Below are 21602 nucleotides of genomic sequence, written 5' to 3' on the forward strand. Positions count from 1 at the left end.
GCTGTCGATGCAAACGCAGAACGTGCGAGCTCTCAGCACACGTCGAACTATAGTGCCTATACGAACTAAAACTATAGTGTACTAGTACACTATAACTAAAACTATAACTAAAACAATGGCCGAGGCGCGTAGGAGGCGGCATTTGGAAATGCCGATGGCAATATGATACCGAGTTTTTTTTTTTTTCGGTACTCGATTCTAACGCGCATGCGATTTTTGGACTCGTTTTACCGAAAAAAAAGGTGCGCGTTAGATTCCAGTAAATACAGTAATAAAAGTCAGTTGTGGGTACAGTGACTGTGTGTGTGTCTTTTCGTGGGTTAGAGTTAAAAATTATTTACTAATCAAAAGCTGTAGTGGCCTTATATTTAAGGTGGTTTGTACACTTGCTACGCTTGTTTTGTTTTTTTCTGTATTTTGAAAAATGTTGTGGGAACGAGTGTGAGCAGTTACTTTTTATGGTTTTTTTTTCATATCAACCCCATTTTGGGGGACTTCAGCATGACATTATGTTTCCATTTAGCTCAGGCAGGTTTAATGCAGAAAAATTTAATAAAATATTTTTGTAATACAAGTGCTCGATATATGTACCAGAAGAAAAAGATAAGCTTAATTACTTACAGAAACTTTTGAAGGTCCTACAAACTTTCATACTTGGAAATCCGGCGTGAACACGACGCAGACACAAGACAAGAGGGTGAGGGACACAGGACGAGTGCTGCCTAAAAACTGAAGTTTATTGAAACAAAACTGAACACACAAACGACCAACACCACACATGCATAGGACTTTTAGGTCACTTGAAAGAAATTGCTAAGCCTGCGTATCTCACAATCTAGCAAATAAGCGAAAGGTTAAGATACGCAATTGTCACCCATAATTTTGATGAAGAATACTACCGCGAGTTCATGAGCCCTTTTATGTTTGTGCTTCAAAATACAGTGTTGTTGAAAAAGGGGTTGCACCAACATGACCTGCAATGGGCTGAAAGATGTGACGCTCAGGGGCGTAGCCAAGGGGGGGGTTGGGGGGGTTCAACCCCCCCCCCCCCCGAAATTTTTCAGTTTTGCTTGCGCATATATACACGCACACATACAAACGCACGCACGAACATACATAAAGTATGGTTGAACCCCCCCCCGAAAAAAATTTCTGGCTACGCCCCTGGTGACGCTCGTTGATGCAATTATCTGACTGGCCTATGTATGCCTTTCTGCAGGAGAGGTTAATTCTATGAACAACCCCAATAGTGCAGGAAACGGTGGGATTGTGATGCTTGCAGCCTGCAACTGCTTTTCTCTAGCCTTCCCAACTCCTAAAATTAAGAAAAGCTGTGCTGCAATTGAGAATGCTAGAGGAACAGTAGTTAAAGGCTGCTCCGTCAATCATCGCAATCCAACCGTGTCCTGCACCATCGGGGTTGTTCATAGAATTCCCCTCTCCTGCAGAAAGGCGTACATAGGGCAGTCAGGTAATTGCATCAATGAACATCACATCTTTCAGCTCATTGCAGGTCATGTGGGCGAAACCCTTTTTTCAATAACACGGTCACTATGTTGAAGCACAAACATACAAGGGCTCATGAACTCGCGGCAGTTTTTTTCATCAAAATGATAGGTGACTGCATGTTTGAACTTTGTGCTTATTTGCTAGAGAGTGAGGTATGCATGCGTCGTGTTGGTTGTTCATGTGTTCAGTTTTGTTTCAATAAACTTCAGTTGTTAGACAGCACCCATCCCATGTCCCCTCTCGTCTTGCGTCTCTGTCGTGTCTGTGCTAGTTTTCTGAGTATTCACTATTTCCTACTTGCCCACATCTCTACCTTACCGCTATAAACTTGTCTCAGATATTAGTCTATCTGAAAAAAAAAAAAGATACTCTTTCTGGCTATGAAGAAAAACTGGAATGCTTGTGCTTTTTGCAAACATTATGCACTCTTTTTGACGGGCAAGTTGGTGACCGATCATTTTGACATGTCCAGCAGCTCGTATAAATATGACTCAAGGCAGGATAAATGGTCAAGATAATTGGTTCTCCTGCAACCATATTTCATTTTAAGAAGAGCCTCAGTGCTACCTTGAGCAATATAAAAAAGAAAGGAAGAAGCCATTCCTATTTGAAGGCAGTACTATCATGTTTCATGTTGACTATTCAAAAATGAAATTTTGCACTTTTGTGTCATGACTGATAGTTGTTGAACAAGAGTTGTCACTGCAGCCAGAACGTGATGTCAATGCAATAGCATTAACAGAGCCCATGTAGCAGAAACTCCAGTGTTGGTGGTGGCAGCGTCGATTGTGAGTGAAAAATTGGCATTGTCCATGAGCAAAAACACAAGATAGATACAAATAAGTAAGTAATGAAAATCTTGGGTTCCAGTGGGAATTGAACCCAGGCCTTTGGCTTGGCAGTCAAATGTTTTACCACAGTCACACTTGTGCATGAAACTGCTGAGGAAAAAAAAAACCATATACCTTTGCTCACGTCACGGTTGTCTCTCTCAAAGAGATACTTCGAAAAGTGTCATTCCATTGTAATTGCTTTTTTTTTCTGGCACAGTTTTTTGAGTAGGATGCCCATGTCTGTGAGGTTACCAATAATGTATTCCTGATGCCTAGCATCTACACTGCAAAGGGAGAAGGTGTTGTTGGCAAGGAGGTATTAATGTAGGTAGTCAGTAAAATTTACACCCCTTTGCGTTGTAATCAGTCTAAGTCGTCATAACTGCTGATGCTGACTGTCCATACACTGTTGCAGAAAAGCAGGCACTTTTCTTGCTAATGACAAGTGTCTGCATTTCTAGAAAGTGTCTCTGCTGTATTTCTGAATGGTCAGCAGTGGCAAAAGAGATAAATTTTAGCATTATGAGCGATAGTACGTGGTAGAGTATTTCATTTTCTTTCCAGCTCTTTTAATGTTTATTTGTGTTGATTATAATAAATTAACTTCTTTTAGGCTACTGAAAAGTGGAGCTGCACCTGACAAAGATGAAGCACAGCATGAATTTCCGCGATACACACTGCCTCAGTTGCCGATGGACATTAACCTGCATCTTCGAAATGTGAAAGCAGGAGATGTGCCGGACAACCTCAGGAAAAAGATAATTGAATGGCTTTCATTTAATCTGTCTTCGCAGACAATGTAAGTGTCAACATTTTACCCGTGTGTAAGAAAATTGGGATTGAATTGGAACGAGGGCTCGTCCTATAGTAAATGTTTTGTAATTATCTTTAATCACATGCTTTTATTTATTTATTTTTTGCAACTTTGTACTGCACCATGTACCTTGAGCATAATGTCCGTTATAAATGAACCCACAGTGGTAGCTGGAGGTGAAGTCATGCCACTAAGCTTGAGGACATGAGTTCGACTCCTAGCCACCACAGAGTCATGTCAATGGGGGCAAAACTCAAGAATTCCTCTGTACTTGAATTTAAGTGCACGTTAAAAACGGCTCGTGGTCAAATTTATCCAATAATTTAAAAACCCCAGGTGATCCAGTATGTCATAAGCTTTCACAATATAAATTATTCCCCGCTAATTACGCCATAGTTTATGCGTCACATCTGCTGCCAAAAATGATGTATGGTGCTGCATTAAATACCAGGACTGTTTTCATGAGCAACATTTAAATATGAAGTGCCTCAATTTTACTGCTTTCACTCATGATACAGTCTCATAAGGTTCCATAATAAGCAAGCACATAAAGAAACAACATGCCTAATTAGGGATGCAGGAGCCTTGTAAGGTACAACTATCTCTTTGGATTCATTCATCCAAGGAATCATCAGTTATGTTGAGATTGTTTAATGGAAACAGTTGTATTACTGTGGTTTTTCAAATTGTTTGTTTTTATGCACTTGTATTCTGCAAAAAAGTGATGTGGGCTTTTTTTAAACATATAGGTACCCAAATAAGTTGTACAAGGTTGCTGCAGTGAGCCTTGTAAACGCCTACCCACAGCTAAGAGATAGCTCAGACTCTGGCCACGTAAGAAAATTTTCTGATTAGTTTTTATCATTTCAATTGTGTTCGCACATTTAAAAGGTTAGCATGCGCTGTCAAAACATTTGCAGCACATTGTAAAGTTTGCAGTTATATTTTCCCCTCAGCTGTTTGTACTTGTTTTCTTGTCATTGAGAAGACATGCAGTGGCTTCATAGCATGGCTGTTTGACTAGGTACAGGGTCTGTCCAGAAAGTAGTAGAACTGAATTCTTTTTTTTTTTTGTGCCACTCAAAAACACTTGATCGACCCATGGCAACTTTCCCATAAGCCCTCTTGATCATTGTCATGGGTCTCGTGTGCCGTTTACCCAGTTGAAGTAAAACTTCACCAAGTAACACTGCTCCAACAAAGTTTATTGTAGGGATGACAAGGCACCTTGATAAGGGTTCACCAAACTTCATCTACACTCTGTAAAGGCTTGGAGATGACTGGCGACTGGTGCACTGGTAGCCAAGTCCCTCCAGCTCAGGAACATTTCCCTCCTTCACCAAGTTTTGGCAGGAAAAAATCAGTCCTACTACTTTCCAGACAAACACTGTATTCATGTGCCAGCAGTAGCTCTACATCTAATATGCTACATTGCTATAACTTGCAAAAGCTAACTGCATGTTGACCTAGTGGTATACCTTCATACATATATGTAGTGATTGTTCATAAATATAAGTAATGCGTTAAAATCTGTACCAACATCAATGTCAAAAGAAACCTACTGCTGCCATACTGAGAAGTGTGTTATTTCAGTAGGAACATTTCAAAGCATCATGGAAATTGTGCGAAAGTCTTTCAGAAGCTGAGGTTAAGCTGTGTGCTTGTCTATTTTTGGCTCTCTACTGTTTTTACCATTTTATTTGAAGCCAGAACACCTTGAAACCATTGACCTGTCATTAATGTAAAGACAAATGCTGCACCTTTATTCCAGATCTCCTGGTACATGTGCCTTAGAAATAAGTACAAGAACATGCGCAAGCGAATGCCTCCAGGATGCCCGGAAGTAGATGCTCAAAAAGAGAAATTCAAAGCAAGGAAGTTGGGCAAAAGCTCTGTCGCTTCCTCTAAACTGGGTTTCGAAGACAGGTGAGGAGCTACACATTTCATGCATATTTTATTTATTACATGGGAAGTTTTACTTTGCTGTGCATTTTAGTTGTTGTAAATCACTTCATATCTTTTATGTTTTGTGTTTGTGTGGGAAAACTAAAATTCTGCACAACTTGCTCGCTCAATTCATTGTCTGTGCACTTTCAATTAATTGATTTGACCAGTCGCTATAATCTACTCGCCACCAGGTTATTTTAAATGTCGGCCGTCTCACCAGATTTTTGTTGTCCAGAAAACAACCTAATACATCTTTTCTGCTGACCCAAAAAATGCAAATTCATTCCTAGTTGGGATGATCGCATTTTGATGGAGCAAAATGCAAGAGGCCAATTGAGTGTGTGATGCCAGTGCATGCCACGCAACTCTAGATGGGTGAAATTATCCAGAGCCCTCTACTAAGGCATCTCTCATAGCTGGGTTTACTTTAAAACCTTAAATCCCATGAACCAACTGACTGAAACTTAATAAGTTTTACAGTCAAATCTGTGCATGCGTGCCCATCTAAGCTACTTCTATAAATGTGCTGTTCACTGTTTCCTGCATGAGTTCACAGTGAAGTGACAAGCCACATCTGAATATCTGCATTGTAAGAAATATGCATGATGAAGAGCACAATGGGGAACCAGCACTGGAGTTTCAGTGGACAGGGTGCGCCGCCCTGTCAACTTGGGCATACAAACAAATACAAGTAGCTACTAACGTGAACCATGCTTCCATGCGTGATCATCAAATGAGGAAAAGAAGCGTCAAGACCAGCGGTATTGTTTTCACAAATGCCACCATAAAAATGTCTTTAATAACTGAAAAAAATAGTCCAGAGCATAGTTGACTCCCTTCAGCCTCGCTTTCTACCGATGCACATGGGTTGGCACTCTGGAAAACATCACAAATCTTTTATTTGAAACTGGCCTTGAAAAAGTTAAAGAAAGCACATGACATCTTAGGTTGCGTAACGTCATGCCGTACATTACAGATATCGTATTTACTCGATTGTAACATGACCACGATTGCAACGCCAGGGGTGACTTTTCATTACATCCAGGAAGAAAAAAATAGAATTTCGGTATTCGATTGTAACGCAAGGGTCGACTTAGGTTGCAAAAATCTAGAAAAAAAAACTCGCATTACATTCGAGTAAAACGGGACTGTACGTCACTGTCATGTGCACAGCTCTAGACCAGTTATAAATCCATGACTGCTAGAAAAACCGCATTGTTTACGCATGTTCCATTACTAATCACACACTCCATGTCAAACGCGGAACCACTGAGCAGTCAATTACCACTAGGTTCCTCAAAGGCATTTCTTTTCTTTTTATTCTTTTTTTAATTATCAGGCTTAGGCGAAGGCCGATTGCAAGTTTACAAACGGTCTGCAGACGATGGCGAGTTAAAGCACGACCCCTGTGACATGTTTGTATTTCCGCTAACACCACTGATCTCCACTTTACACCGGCCTTTTTACATTTATTTCACGCTTCACTGTCAGCTTCAAAAACTTTTTTTTAAGACTGCGATACGAGCATTTAGTGGGCACATGAAGCCATTGAAAACACCGTAAAGGAAATCGTGTAGTGAAACAGCTTCTGTAATATAGTACGAGAGCTGTAAGTACCGATTACGTAAATGTGATACGCTCGCTCAAAACAGCTGTCACTCACTGGGCCGAATGTTCTGTGCTGTCTGAGGCACTAATTTTATTTCAAAGTGGGCGCACAACGAGCACACTGCATACAGCGTCGAGTTTCGCTAGCGCAATTTGAACACAACTTACCTGTAAGTTTACGTTGTACGGTGCTTGACATTTCGCCGAAAGGTCACAATCGCTGTCTCTGCAAAAAACAGCTTCTTCCACGTCGTAGACATACTTCGCAGTGGTCTGCTTCCATCCTTTCGACAGCACACTCTCGCGAAGGTACCCTTCCGCACACATCCCATCGCTGAAACCGCAGCGGAGAATAATTGGTGGCATCGCTGCTTGCCCGCTGTGCCAAAGTGCAGCGAAGTGTCCCAATCTTCGCTAGTCTTGCTCGTTCCAAAGTACTTACAAAACGACGCACATCGAACAAAAGCCGTGGTAGGTGTCGAATGACGTTCAGCATGCGTTTGAACGTGTCGTCGTACGCCTCGCGGTGGCTCTGTATTACTAAATGTTTCTCAGCTAGCTCGGCAGGGCGGCACATCGAGTAAATTTTAGGCGCGCCACCTGGGCAGCGCTGGCTCCCCATACAATCTCTTCAATGAACTGACCTTCTCTTGGCCTGCTTTCTTAGCACTTGTAGTTTGGAGAGTCTGCTTGACCTGATTCTCACCACTAAAGTGTAGTTCAGTATTTTGCTACCTCCAAAATAAGCCCGCCATTCTATCCAAATAAGACGATGTTCCACAAACCAATAATTGTTACACATCAGTATTCACTCATCGCCTGGTGCTAGAAAGGAAATACCAGAACTTTGTGCAGTCTGCCCATTTGACTCTTCGCCCCACCATATCAGCCTATGTTGCTGTATTGTGCAAAAATACAAGCAATGATTTGTGCAATGTTAGTTTCTCTGAATTTTTTCCAGAGTTCTTTTAATTATATTTTACATTGAGTTTTCAGACTATTGTGAAGCCTACATTCGAAATGGACGCTGCCTTCGTCACTGAAGCAACTGACTTCATGAAAAAGGAGCTGAAGAAGCAAAACCCTGATATGAAAAAAGTCGAAGACTCAATGTTGAGAACGACTGCTGCGAGAAGAAAAAGTATTGAGCTGGACGGCATGAGCCTGACTGACGTCGTGGGCCTCTATCCAGCCCTAACCCTCGAGAAGGAGGTGAGCGACCCTAATTGTTCATTCTGTAATAGTTTTTATTATTATAACAAATTACTCGCAAGGCCCTCGTACATACCAGCTCGCATTGATCACCGCAATAAAGTTGGGATTCCATCTTGTCACACTAAATGTTTTCATGACTCATTCGTACCCAGAACTTGTGTCAGTTGGAATGCCCTGCCCCATGACATTGCTGGCATAGCAGATATTAATATGTTCCGTAAAACAATTGCTATCTTGTGAATATATTTATGCTTGTTGCTCTTTGTATAATTTTTTTCTCTTATTATCAAAATTGTTCTCGTCTATTCCCACTGCTATTTTTCCTTTTTTTTTTTTGTCTTGTTGTGAGTTTTCGCCAGCCACTTTGTACTTTTACTTCTTTTTGTTCCTGTATGATTTGCTGTTTTCTGTATTCTTTATGTATCCCCACTCCCCTCTGCCTTCGGGCCCTGAGGGTACAATAAATAAATAAATAAATAAATAAATAAATAAATAAATAAATAAATAAATAAAACTTCTGCACCATTGAGAATTGGTTTTCCTGCATAATCATAACTGGCAAGAAGCTCCTTAATAATCTTGATCAACACTGAACTAAGCAATGACTTGACAAAATGTATGTTTCATGCTGTAAAACATATTCAAATCTGTGCCATACCTTTAGGCTATCTGTCTGAAGATGCTTTACTATAATACATTGCACAATAAAGGGCATTGATAAATACAAAGATGTAAGGTAATTAAGGAACTTCCTAGCATAGGCTACATCCTTGTTTGGTTACAATTTGTGACCATCCTCAACTATTTGTTTACATCCAGGAAATATATCCAACCAAAAATGTGCTAACTGCCCAATGCACCAGCTAGCCCAACAACGAATTGTACTAGTACATTATTTGTTTACTTCAGTACAATCAAGACCCAAGGGGTGTTACAGAGGTGTCTGGGTTACATGATCACTGCATTAGTACAGCACTATTGATGGCTTTCATGTCTACCCTATGTGTACTTTAGATCTGTCATTTTATCTAAACCGTCCACCTCGGTGGAACAGTGGTTACGGTGCTTGGCTGCTGACCCAAAGTTTGCACGTTCGACCTTCGGGTCGATATGCTAGAGGCCTGTGTACTGTGCGATGTCAGTGCATGGTAAAGAACACCAGGGGTCAAAATTTCCAAAGCCCTCCACTACGGCATCTCTCATAACCATATTGTGGCTTTGGGATGTAAAACCCCAGATATAATTATTATCTTTTCTAAACTGTCCTGCTGTGCCCAATTTGTGATGTATTCTGTAGCCCTTAAGTAAAAGTAAATATGAAAATTACAATTGTTAAAAGCAAATATCACTGTCTTCGTTTTCGAAGACAAGAAGTAAAAGCTAATAGTCATAATTTCCTGTGAATTTATGCTATTCTGAAAATATAGCTTTATGGCATTATCTTTTGTAGTAAGGTGTTCACTATTTACAGTAAACTCCTCCAAAATGCCAAATGGGTAATTTTATTGGCGTGCAGCTTTTACTGCTCATGCAGAGGATGTAGCAAGAGCTTCAGATTTGCTGACAACTATTTACTAAGGTGAAAGCCTTAGATGCCTCATCAAATGTGAAAATTGACCGTCTGCTGTTTTTGAAATCGGTCATTCAGCAAATAACCCTGTCACACGAGCAACCTGGAGCAAGTACACTTTGCCGCTAGTGTATTTTGCACACTGTCACATAGGAATGCTTAGAGATGCTTGCTGCAGAACGGACTCGCCAGCGAATGTTCGGCAAGCCGACTTCCCTATGTGGAAGTGTGTAGCCTCTCTAGCAGTGGCTAAAAAATAAATTAAGTAATATAAAAAGCTGAGTCAGTAGTATCTTTAAGCTATCGTATTGGTTATTAAGAATATTGTTTCTATACTACAAAAAAATTGTAGTGGCTTAGCTCGGCTATGCCAGGATATACGTAGCGTGAGCTAAGGTTCAGCTGATTATCCTTAGCTCTCTCTCCTGGTTGTCTAGGATTAGCTTGATTATCATGCTTACTGCTGCTTCATTGATACACACATGGTGTACGCATTATGTCACACATGTATATTTATTTTTTGCTCAACGCCATTTCTCTATTGCCACAAAGACGGCTCGGTGGTCAGTGTAGTAACACGCTGCCATCTCTATGGCCCCAACGCCCGGCGCATTGGTCACTTCTCGCGCTTGCGCATCACAGCTCTCGGACGTGCACGCGAAACTGCTCGAGGTCGGCCAGTGTAGCTGACGCTACAAGATGCTTATTATTCTCACTCTCAGGCAGTTTGCAAACATAGCTACGTCTGTCATATTTTACCTAAAGCTTATTCTAGACTAAGTTTACAATAATGACACAATATTGCTTAAGAAAATATTGGCTAGGCCAACAAGTGTACGCTGTCCTGTTGACTTACCCACCACAGTTGCCATAATTTCCAAAGTACACTTCTCTTTCTTATGTGGCAGCGTACCACCGAAGTGACACTTGGTGCACATAAGTACGCTTGCTCAAATTGCACGTAAGGTTGTCTTTGTGAAAGGAGTAATACACTGTTCAATATTGCCGAACTCATTCTGCTGCAGCAAGGTAAAACAGTGTGAACAATAAAGGAAACAAGAACAGATAACAGGGATACTTTTAATGCATAAGCATCCTCTGGCTTGGTCGTCAAGGAAAGCTGTGTGTATAGAACAGCATGACAGTGTAATTAACGGCAAGCTGATGTCCACAAAGGTCCCACAAAGGTTTTTACTTGGTGTACTTAAGGAAGCATATAGAACACTTCCAGCTGTTTAACAGTCAGTGTGAAAATAAAGCAGGGCAGTACACTCCTCAGAGCAAGTAACTTTGCTATGTAGAGAAAGAGTAGGCAGCTACATGCTAGCTGCAGTGACTATACCACAGTGTGAAAAGAAAGGACAGTACGGGCCTTTCTTTCAAAGAGCAGAATATAGGCCTCATAAGTAATTAACAATTATGGTTTCACACTTCTGAGAATCTTCCAGTGAGGAGCTACTGGTTCTTCATTCTTTATTCTTTATCCAGCGATTACATTGCTTAGCCTGAAGGTGCTATAGCCAGGGGGTTACAGTCTGAGAAAAACATATCTCATTCTCATATCTCAATGAGAAAAACATATCTCATATCTCAATCAGAAAAACATATCTTTATTTGCATAGCATCATTGCTGACTTGATAGGCGATTCCATTCTCAAATGAAATGAACAAAACATGAGTTAACATACGTATTAAATCTGGTACGGTATTCTAAAAATATAAACAATCATCAGTACGTGATGAGACATATAATGAGACCTGTGTCAGTATATTTCCTTTCAAATGCTGGTTTTTCCATTAAATATTTCATAGAAGAGTTTCAGTCGTAGTTGTTTTCATTGAGAGTTTAGAATTTTTATCCCGATTCATTTTTCATGTTCTTGCAGCTGTCTGTGCTCGAGTACCAACCGAGAACAAACCTTGTTGCTGCTGCATTCTGTTTTTTTTTTCAACCTTATTACTTAATTTTCTTTGCCAAGGGTAATTGATTTTTTTCCCTCATTAATCTATCTTATGCTGTCAAAAGTGGTTGATGCACAGCAACTATTACAGTAAACACCATGTTAATTTTACATGAAATGTGAGAAGCAGGAAAGATCCTTACCATAAGTGATAACACTTTACTTAAAACAACTATTAATGAGTTATGCTAATCTTGTTAAAATGGGTACTGGCCTGCCCTTTAAGCTGGTAGACCTATCCAAAGGTTGCACTTTTTACAGATCTTGAATGAATGTCGTCGCCTGACTGGTGTATCACCTGATGAAGCATTACTGCGTGCACTGAGAGAATTCAGTGAGCACATCCTCAATGCAGCGGCACAAAAGCACGCAGCACAGACTACCCTTTGCTCTCTGCAGGCAGACATGTCAGTGGACAACAGGATTGCAAGAAACTGTAAGTTCACGCTCTTCACTGTCGTTAGAGGCAAAGCACATGAGTTATTTACTTTGATTTATTCCAACCAGGATCAAAAGAAGCATTTCAAAGACTGGAGTTTGAATCCTTTCAAATATGTGGGCCACATACTTTTCAAAGCATTAACACTGTTCACAATATAATTGGATAGGTGATGGAATGTTCTGGTCCATACCGTGCTGATAGTTTTGGGCCATTTTAAGTTAGACTAGTATGATGTAAGGCTAGTGTTCATGTGCATTGCGCATGCTACAGTGGCAGCAATCCTCCTCATTTCACGTTGCCACATGTCATAATTGCCTGTATATGAACGCATGATTGTTGTTGTTACCTTTAGCAGCTGAAGTGTTGCGCTGCTAAACACGTGGATGAAGGTTTGATTCCCGGCATGGAGGAAGGAAACAGTTGGAAGGAAGCATTGCACCGCGTAAAAAAAAAGAAAGAAAAGTAGTGTGTCAGGCACGCACTCAAAAGCTTCGGTTACCCCCATTTCCCTCATAGGTTAAGGGCTCCAACTTTCTTCAGAAGCAGACCACTCATCGAATAGTGAAAGAGCAAGCCTTGAATATTTATAAATTATGAATATCCTTCATTTTGAAGCTGCTTTATGCATTTCCTGTTCACCGCTGTTGTAGTGCTGAATTATGCCTCAGGAATTCTTGAAGTGGATTGCTCTTGGATTGCGTGAGCCTTTTAAACTGTACTGCTGGCAATGTTGTTGCACTAGCGATATTGCTAAATAATTACAGGCAGCAGAATTGGTCAGCAGCAGCACACCTTTCACTGCTGTGGTTTTTCTCTCCAGATGCCAAAGGAGTGGGTGCCATCATGGTCCTTCCATTTCTCGTCAACGAGCGAGGAGGTGAAATATTCACAGAAATGGTAAGAATATGGAACATTTTGTGTGATCAAGTATCATAAACTTGAAGTAATAAAATTATGTACAAATGTGGCAAAATATTAGGAGCTAGGATAGCACAAAGGTAAACTATGACAGTTTAGCTGTAAGTGGACGTGCCTTAATTCCTATGTGGTTCCTGCAAGTTTTTGAACCATTTGAATGTTTTTAGTGCAATGATGTGATGCGAATGACGGGGCGATTACATTGGAGGCTATTTACGAGATATATTTGCAATATCATTTGCAGCTTCGGCCAGTTTAGCTGACAGTCCGGGCTAGGTCACTTGTTTCTCTTTGTTGTGCATCTGTGACCAAGAGACCATGCTATGTGCACATAGCGTCACCTCCAGCGGCAGTAGCATTGTCACGATGTATCAAGGCTTCGGGGTAATGGAACAGTCATAGGATCTGAGGCGTGTTGCATGTACAGTGTCTCTGAACCCTGAGGGCTAATGAAGTTGTGTGAACAACAGGGATGATCTTATATGTTGGGAGCATCACGTCACAAAATATGTGAGCTTTTTTTAACATAGCAGCTTTTTTAGCAGTTTAACATGACAGGATGGGGACTGCGGAAATACCTCAGAGCCAGGCGTAAAGTGTTCATGTGGGTATTTCCAGTTGTACAAGTGCTGTTTGTTCTCTTGAATGGTCAGGATGCTAATTCAGGCCGTTTTTTGTGCGTGGGCAGCCCTGGTGGTGGCGTGAAGTGCATATTTGCTGCCTAGCACTGTGGCAGATGAAAGGGATGTATCTGAGGATATTGTGGGACTTGGGGAGCAGCAGTGGTGGTGTTTCACAGTTCTGTAATTGTTCACAAGTTGTAAAGTATCTTTGGACAGAGTAGGACACAGTTTAAATTTGCTAGGGGTTAAAACACAGTTGCAGTGAATTCCTGACTGGGTCTTCATAGAGCAACCAGCTACAGCGTTCTAGTGGTTATGGTGCTCAACTGCTGACCTGAAGATTGCGGGATGGAATCCCGGCTGCGGTGGCCGCATTTCGATGGAAACGAAATGCTCCAGGCCCGTGTACTTAGATTTAGGTGCAAAAGAACCCCAGGTGGTCGTCAAAATTTCCAGAGCCCTCCACTACAGCATCCCTCATAATCATATCGTGATTTGGGAACGTAAAACCAAACAATTATTATGAGTCCTCAAAGAGCCCAATTTCTTTGTTGACAGTTTCAGCCGTAGTAGTTCTTTCTGTGGCTACCAGTTAGTGCGTACTGTGATCACACTTTGTTGCGTAAATGTCAACTGCGCCCCCAACTCGTGGTACGGCCAACACCACGGTATGTTGGCCTACCTTGTGGCTACAACTATTTATTGGTGCTATTTTATTCACTAACCCAACTCATGCAACCTTTCCTTTTGGGATTTGAATGAAAACAGTAGGGAAAAAATTTATGCTTGCTACCATAACAGGCATCATCAAAATGACAATAGAGGTCGAACATAAGAGGGAAGTGCTTATCGTATTCATCTGGAAAATTTGTGTTGCAATTGTTCAGTGTTGGTTTCAAGACAAAAGCAGCATAAGCATTTTTGGTGAGCTTGTACGGGTACAATCCAGATCTTTTGCAAAAGCAACTTCTGATAATATAGTTACAGTGCACAGTCATTTTTCTTACCAAAATAGCATTGGTGCTCACTGGGTTTAAAGTAAATCTGAAGAACTTTTCTGCACTTGGAATATATAGAGAACCGTTCACGTGTTGTTTAAGCAGAAGCAGTAGTACTTTTAATCTTTTTGCACTGCTTAAATTTTTGTTTGTACAACCCTCAACTAAAACACTACACTTCTTTTGAAATATTGTCTGAAATGCAGTTGTTCTTGAGTACCAAGAACCAATGATGACACGTCAAACAAGGAATGTTGCTTGAGCCAACATGTCAGAAGCACTTGTCTTGGTCAGGGCAGCAAATGTACATGTCCCATTGTCACACATTCCTTGTTCAGTGACTTCTCATTGCAAGCCTCCATGTTCCCCAAAAAATTCTCTCAAGTAAGGACTTATCATGCGTATCTTTGTTTTGCAGACACCAGGGAAGGGATTCACACATCCGACACTGCTCTACACTGGCGAAAACCCCGTATCTTCTGAGGCCATGTGCGTGAAGTGCGAGAATGTCTGTGTAGACGTCCTTGATTTTACGTCAGGACTGTCGTTACTTTTTGCGATGTACTGGGCGTACAACATTGAATATGTCGCATCCGCGAAGAATACGCTGTGCCTGCTAGAACACATGATGGGCATAAACAGCTCTAAATTGACCACCAGAGGCATAAAAGTGCTGACTGCACTGAAAGCGCAATCGAAAGCAAGTAGGTCAAACGCAAGTTCAGGGCAATCAGGTGTGACTGATTGAAGTTTGAGTGTTAAAGCACAATACCTTTAAGTACTAGTCATAGCTGTCTAGCAGGGCTACGCAGAAGTTATTTATTAATGTGTTGTTATAGCTGTCTGGTAAGAGCTAGTCAGAAGTTGTTTAATAATGTGTTGTGATCGCTGTTGAGTGAGAGCTAGTCAGGAGTTATTTAATGTTGCAATATAATTCTCACTGGAAGCCACTGTGATATAGGTACATTCTTTGTGTAATAAAAGCTTTACATTTTCCTAAATGTTGTTTGTGCTTTCAGATATGTACAGCAGCAAACATAATTGGACACAGACGTGGAGGTGGTGCTAAAGGCGTTGAGTGGTGAGACAAGTCTTTTTTGTCAAATTGGATGAAAGGACTTCCAACAAGTTGCATTACTGGAGCATTTTGTGATGCTCTTTGATCTGCACAAGAATTCTGGGCAAGAACAACTTTCTATTTTTAATACAAATGTTCTTTCAAATGGCACTAGTATTCTATGTCAGCTTTGCCTTACTGAAATTATGAATTCATAATTCAACATGAAAATTAAAAAAAACTATTCATAGGTCTGCTCGTATGTGCATACCTTCGATGGCATATTCACTGGGGCGTATTTTTGTAATGGCAAAGAAATTAACATTCTTTAATTGCACCAGTATGACACAAAATGCATACCGGATATTGCAACTATAGCAAGTGTACAAGGTTGTCCATTGATTCCAATTCAGCAAAACAGACTGCTGTCTTCTTTTTAAGCCTGGTCCACTTCACTGCTGGATCTGACTATAATACATATTAGTGAAACTTTCCCTTGTGGTTACATATTCACACTGATACGAATGTGTTCTGTTTTTGGAGGTTGCTACTGTGTTGCTCTGTCATGTATATTTAGCTGGGAGAAAAGTAGGGAAAAATGCACATTTCTTGCACACAGGTCCCTGAAATGAAACAGTCATTTTACTTTGTGTCGCTGATTTCCAAAAAAGACAGTATCAAACAGCTGATGACCCTGCATTAAGGATATGACTTTATTTTATGTGAGCCGTGAAAATTTATGGAGAACACTTTTATTGCGCTATTCAGTCATGTTTGCAGTTAATACGCACCAACTCTGCACGAGAGTCGTGCATACCACCGCTAACTTTCTGTGATAGTCAAATGACTACCCTTACAGGGGTCACGTCAGATAGTGAAAAGTGTCCTAATGACTACCGTGTAGTAGTTGCATCAACTCCAACCAAGGGAGTCGCATACACCACCACCTTTTTCACAAGGGTGTTCCGAGAACTACCCGAATGGGGGTCAGTGCTGTCATTGCAAAGGGGTCTCCCTGACTACCAAGAAGTACTTTCGAGACACCCCTAGGTAGTCGTGCGACACCCCTAGGTAGTCGTGCGACACCCCTAGGTAGTCGTGCGACACCCCTAGGTAGTCGTGCGACACCCTTACGTAGACACCCTTAGGTAGTCGTGTGACACCCTTAGGTAGTCGTGTGACACCCTTAGGTAGTCGTGTGGACTCTTCCATTGGGAGTAACACATACACCTTATTGCTGTTGGCAGGGAGTCGTGGAACATTTGACTTGAAGAGAGTCAAGTGACACCCCAAAAGGTCATCATATGTGTAGCGAGCTGATTACCACCCAAAGGTAGTCAGTACAGACTCCCTTTTTTTTTAGAGTGTGGGCGGAGTAAATTTGTCGCATATTTGTTTTATAAGCGGCATCATTTCTTAGCGTAACCCCTGCTATCTGTGAATAGTTGATACCAGTGTCGTGGACCTACCGTATTCGCTCGCCTACTACCAGCAGAAAAAGAAAGAAAGAAAGAAAGAAAGAAAGAAAGAAAGAAAGAAAGAGAGAGAGAAAGAAAGAAAGAAAGAAAGAAAGAAAGAAAGAAAGAAAGAAAGAAAGAAAGAAAGAAAGAAAGAAAGAAAGAAAGAATGTCAGGCATGCACATGCCAAGCTTTGCTTGCCCCCATTTTCCCGATAGGGCAAGTGCTCCTGATTTTTTTCCTATTGTTTTCAAATTGTAGTTAACGTCGGCTAGCGCTGGCTAACGTTGACTAAATGACGCTAAATGTTCGCTGAGCAGTCAAGGCTCGCAGGCTGGCGCAACTAATAGACGTTTAGTGTTCGTGCATCCGTGACTACCGATGTCTCTCTTCCACTGGCTTCACGCGTCGAAGTATATAAATTTTGCGCAATGCACCAATCTTTGGAGTGACGCGAACGCACCCGCGATATGAAGGCCATAACCACGCGGCGACTCCTGCAAACAGGGTCAGTGCCATTGAGTTGCGCACACTGCGCACTCGAGACGGTGAGTAAAACGCGCGTGCTGCACTCAACTACACGCGCTGACAGCGTCAATGGCTAAAACGTCGTAGTCGAATCTACGCTTGCTGAGCCATCGCGGCTGGGACCGTTACCTCGTCAAGCGCAATCCGGCTTTACCCGAGCTGCACGTGCATACACGTGTTGAGAAACGCGCGGGGAACGTGTATAAGCGATCTGGAAACACGCACTTCTGTGGCCTCTTTCTCGAGAGTAGTAAAAAAAAAGAGAGGGGGAGGAGAGGAGAGAGCAGGAAGAGAAGGGGGAGAGAGAATCCCCTGAACGGAAGAACAATAAGTTCGACGTTTCGGCTGACACCGCGAGAAGATTGACGATGCGTAATGGCAACTAGGGATCGAGGAGTGTCCGTGTTTACCCGCAATCGAAGGGTTGTATCATGCAGTGCGGCAGGAAAGCCTGCAGCTTGGTCCCTTGTAATGACGGGTTTCGTTTCGTCCCCGATAGATCGTAAAAAATGCGCCCCTTTGCAAGTCTTGGTTGGCGGTGCAGGCTGGGAAGGTACATCCGTGTAACTGTTATCTCTCCCTCGCCGTTTATACTCGTTCGTCTTTACTTTTGTAAGCGACGATCAGCGCTGCCCGCTTGCGTGAAAGCCGCACACGTGTGTGACCGTTGACTCTTCGGTTTCTCTCCTGGGCACTTTCCATCGTTTCAGGCATCGGGCAGTTCAGGGCTCGTCTCGTCAATGGCTGTTTCTGAACCGCCATCGCTGGTCATCGCCATTGCTAACTGCGATGACCACGTAAGTACCTGAGCCAGCGATGATGGCGTACGTACCTCAGCCAGTTAAATTCTCCTGATAGGTGTCTACAGCGGTGCCGGCTCACAAATGAACCTACGCACGGGCGCACAGGCGCGCGGATGCGCGGACTGACCAACCGACCTGAGACATGTTTACTTGTTCAGCTGCCATGGCGAATTGTTGAACTACAGCGTGACGTGCACACATCTGAAAGGATGTACCGTTTCTGTAAGGGAGAGTAATTGTTTGCACTTTAATAGCTCGGTGCCACGTGACCTCAGCAGAAACGTCACGAATGACGTCATACCGCCGCCGTACAACTTGAAAGGCAAGGTTCTGGCTGGCGTTGAATGGGTATCGCTATGTTGCCAGTGTCTGAAACGGGTGATCGCCGACAAGCCTACGATCGAGTGAGTATTAATTACTGGAAAACTGCGCATACAGATACGCGTGTGCCCTGCCCACGTATACCACCGAGGGCCGCATTTCTGTACGCTCGCGGGTGCCGGGTTTTTCGCGTACAACACCGCCGCCCGTATCAAAATCTGTAACTCATAGAGGCTTCTTCGCTTAAAAGACCGCGGTATGCATTTATACAGTCTCTGCCATTCGCATACACGGCTCTGCCTGACATTCACGTACAGATTTCGGGATCGGATACTTTCAAAGAGAAACACAAACAGTGAACAGCTGTATCACCTTTTGTCGCCAGAAATGCCTTAAAGGGCACGTTTATTTTTCTCCGTTTAGTCAAGCACTGACTGCTCAAAATGTCGTGGCGTCTTCTACGAAACACATGTTCTTAAGTGTATCACGCACTTGCCTACTTTGTTTCCGAGTTCTATTCTACGTTTGTGTGGGCAGCTGGACTGTGGGACCTCGTGATATTTCATTATTGTATCTGCGCTCGCTGTTATTTCGGAATTTGAGTCTATTACTGGATCAATGAATATTTTAATGAGTATGATGATGACGTTATATCGAATGCGGGGGCCGGTGTCGGAAGAGTTGAAGAAGAGGCATATTTTGCATTTAGGGTACGTTCAGAAGCAGCCGTTGTCTTGATCGCCGCCCTCCAATATTTCTTTGAATGCATCAAATTTTATTGAAGACACTGTCTTTCATAACCTATTCCTGGCGCGTTCTGTCGTGGCTTATGATGTCCTACTTCTGACGAAAAATATGGGTCGATTCTGAAGACAGTAAATTCTAATGGTACATTCCGGTGGTTGTTTCGAAGCGCTCGGAGGCTCTGAAAAATTGACGTAAAAGAGCAACAAAGTATTGCTACTAAAATAAGCGGGTCAATACATGGCAAGGAAGGAAGGCATGACCTCCATACCTTAATAGCACTCTTGATATGCCTTGGAACGATATTTGAGCTGCGGGCACATGAGCACGTAAATCGTCAAGTAATTATTGCACGAATAAAATAGTAAAGCAGTCCTAATGCGAGACTTGACTGTTTTGGTAAACTTGTGATTAACTGTGAGCCATCTTCGTTTTATTTTCAGTCGATGCATTAATTCTTGCGCCCCTCCCCCCCCACCACCACTCCGAAAGCTTTGTGAATCTAAAGTCGTTTTACATTGCCTCCAGGATTGTATGCGTTGCAAGCTTTCGGCTCCTCACCTCATCTTGCACTGCCTCCATGAACAGACCACTTATGGCCAAGCGACAATGTCGTCTAATGACGTCACGTTGCACCACGTTATGTGACGTCATGATGACGTAATAAGTTTTGGCGATCCTAGACATCATGATGACGTCATATAGCGACGTCATCGCGTGATGACGATTTTTTGCATCGTTCGTGTTGACGCCGCCGACGGTCAATTTACGCGTTTGATGTGGCGTCTAAGGCTTTCGCCTTAGTAAACATTTATTAGCAAAATAAACGCCCAATCTTCCTCGGCGAGTGGTACCCTCAGTCCAGGGCTCCACTGGACCAGCTGGACCAGCCCGCTGGACCAGCTGTTGGAGGCGTGGTGAGCCTGCTGTTCATCTCTCTAAGACAGTCGGGCCATCTGGTTTCTGTTCTAAGCGTTAGTGTTTTCTCTCTGCTGGTACAAATATTGCGCATATTGAAGAATTAAGCTTCGTCCCTTCCATCTAAAACGTTACGTTTGAGCGAGGACCGACGTCAGAATTTCTTCACAAAAATTTCCCGACAGGTTCGTGTTCTCGACCTGAACCCGGCCAGAAAAGTGTAAATCTGTATCGTAAAAGTGAACTATTCTAAACACGTAGAAAGAGTTTGACGTCACGAAGAATGACTGACCTTTATTGTCCGGCAAAAATAAAAATAAAAACAATGGATTTTGTACATTGAGAACAGGTTACTGCCCTCCCATAGTAGAATACATAGTACATAGTACGTAGTGCGTAGCAGAATACATAGCAAGTAGCGAATATACGCTGCCTAAACATTCTGCTTTGAACAAAGAGCTTTCTCTCTCTCTCTCTAAGTCGTGAAAGGGCAACCTGTGCGTTACGCGCCACGAAAGCACTGTTGACGTTCTTGCGGGCCACGAGCCTTAACGAAATTTTGTGAACACTGTAATCCACCCGCCGCGGTGGTTTATTGGTTACGGTGGTCGACTGCTGACCCGTAGGTCGTGGTATCGAATGCCGGCACCGGTGGCCGCATCTCGATCAAGGCGAAGCGTTAGATACCCGTGTGCTTAGAATTAGAGGCACATTAAACAACACCAGACAGCAAAAAAAAATTCTGGACTCCTCCACTACGATGTCCTTCATAATCATGTCGTGGTTATGGGGCGTAAAGCCCGAACAATTGTATTATTAGTGTAATCTATGTATGTGTGTGTGTGTGGCTGCACGTGCTGTTGTGTTTATCAGTGTATATATTGTCACGTGGTCGTGACGTTGGAGAAGGCAGCAGTCGGCGGGTTCAAGACGAAACTTTGATTTGGGCGAACCTGTGCCCGGTAAATGAGAAGTCAAACGACAAGCGATACCCGCTGTACACTGATAGAAGCGAACGGAGCGTCGGCCGTCGATAATCTCATCTGTGGTTTAGACACGTCGGCATTTATACATGCGGCATCCAACGTTCCTGTCTTATCGCTGGTGGCGGCGCTAATTCCAGAATAAACTGAACTGTTCGCGTTGACGCGCTCAAGCCTAAAAGAAGATTCTAAAATAATCTAGAAGGTTCCCAGACATTGGTGTGCGATTCTCGAAAGGCAGTGGTTGCGCTACGTGTAACAAACCGTTTACATTATTAATGCGAACTAACAGACAATAATGCCAAGGAAAGTATAGGAGATGTTATTTGTAATAATTGGAATATAAATGGGC

At 42.5% G+C, this 21602-nt stretch overlaps 2 protein-coding genes across 3 annotated transcripts in view; both read left to right on the forward strand.

Annotated features, from left to right (window-relative positions):
- The window catches only part of LOC119407278 (uncharacterized), a 310646-nt gene that overhangs the window by 136170 nt on the left and 152874 nt on the right, over positions 1-21602 (forward strand). The window lies entirely within an intron of this gene.
- On the forward strand, positions 7496-15391 carry LOC119407281 (uncharacterized). Its single transcript, XM_037674176.2, has 4 exons — positions 7496-7923; positions 11719-11893; positions 12720-12796; positions 14857-15391. The coding sequence occupies exons 1-4, from the start codon at positions 7732-7734 to the stop codon at positions 15184-15186; spliced, it is 774 nt and encodes a 257-aa protein (XP_037530104.1). The 5' UTR covers positions 7496-7731; the 3' UTR covers positions 15187-15391.

The sequence above is a fragment of the Rhipicephalus sanguineus genome, chromosome 10 (genome assembly GCF_013339695.2).
Source record: "Rhipicephalus sanguineus isolate Rsan-2018 chromosome 10, BIME_Rsan_1.4, whole genome shotgun sequence".
Classification (NCBI taxonomy): Eukaryota; Metazoa; Arthropoda; class Arachnida; order Ixodida; family Ixodidae; genus Rhipicephalus; species Rhipicephalus sanguineus.

Coding starts and splice junctions, on each gene's coding strand:
- LOC119407281 (XM_037674176.2), top strand. CDS start 7,732: ATGGACGCTGCCTTCGTCACTGAAGCAACTGACTTCATGAAAAAGGAG. Junction 11,894..12,719: donor CAACAGGATTGCAAGAAACT/GTAAGTTCACGC, acceptor TTTTCTCTCCAG/ATGCCAAAGGAGTGGGTGCC. Junction 12,797..14,856: donor GTGAAATATTCACAGAAATG/GTAAGAATATGG, acceptor TTTGTTTTGCAG/ACACCAGGGAAGGGATTCAC.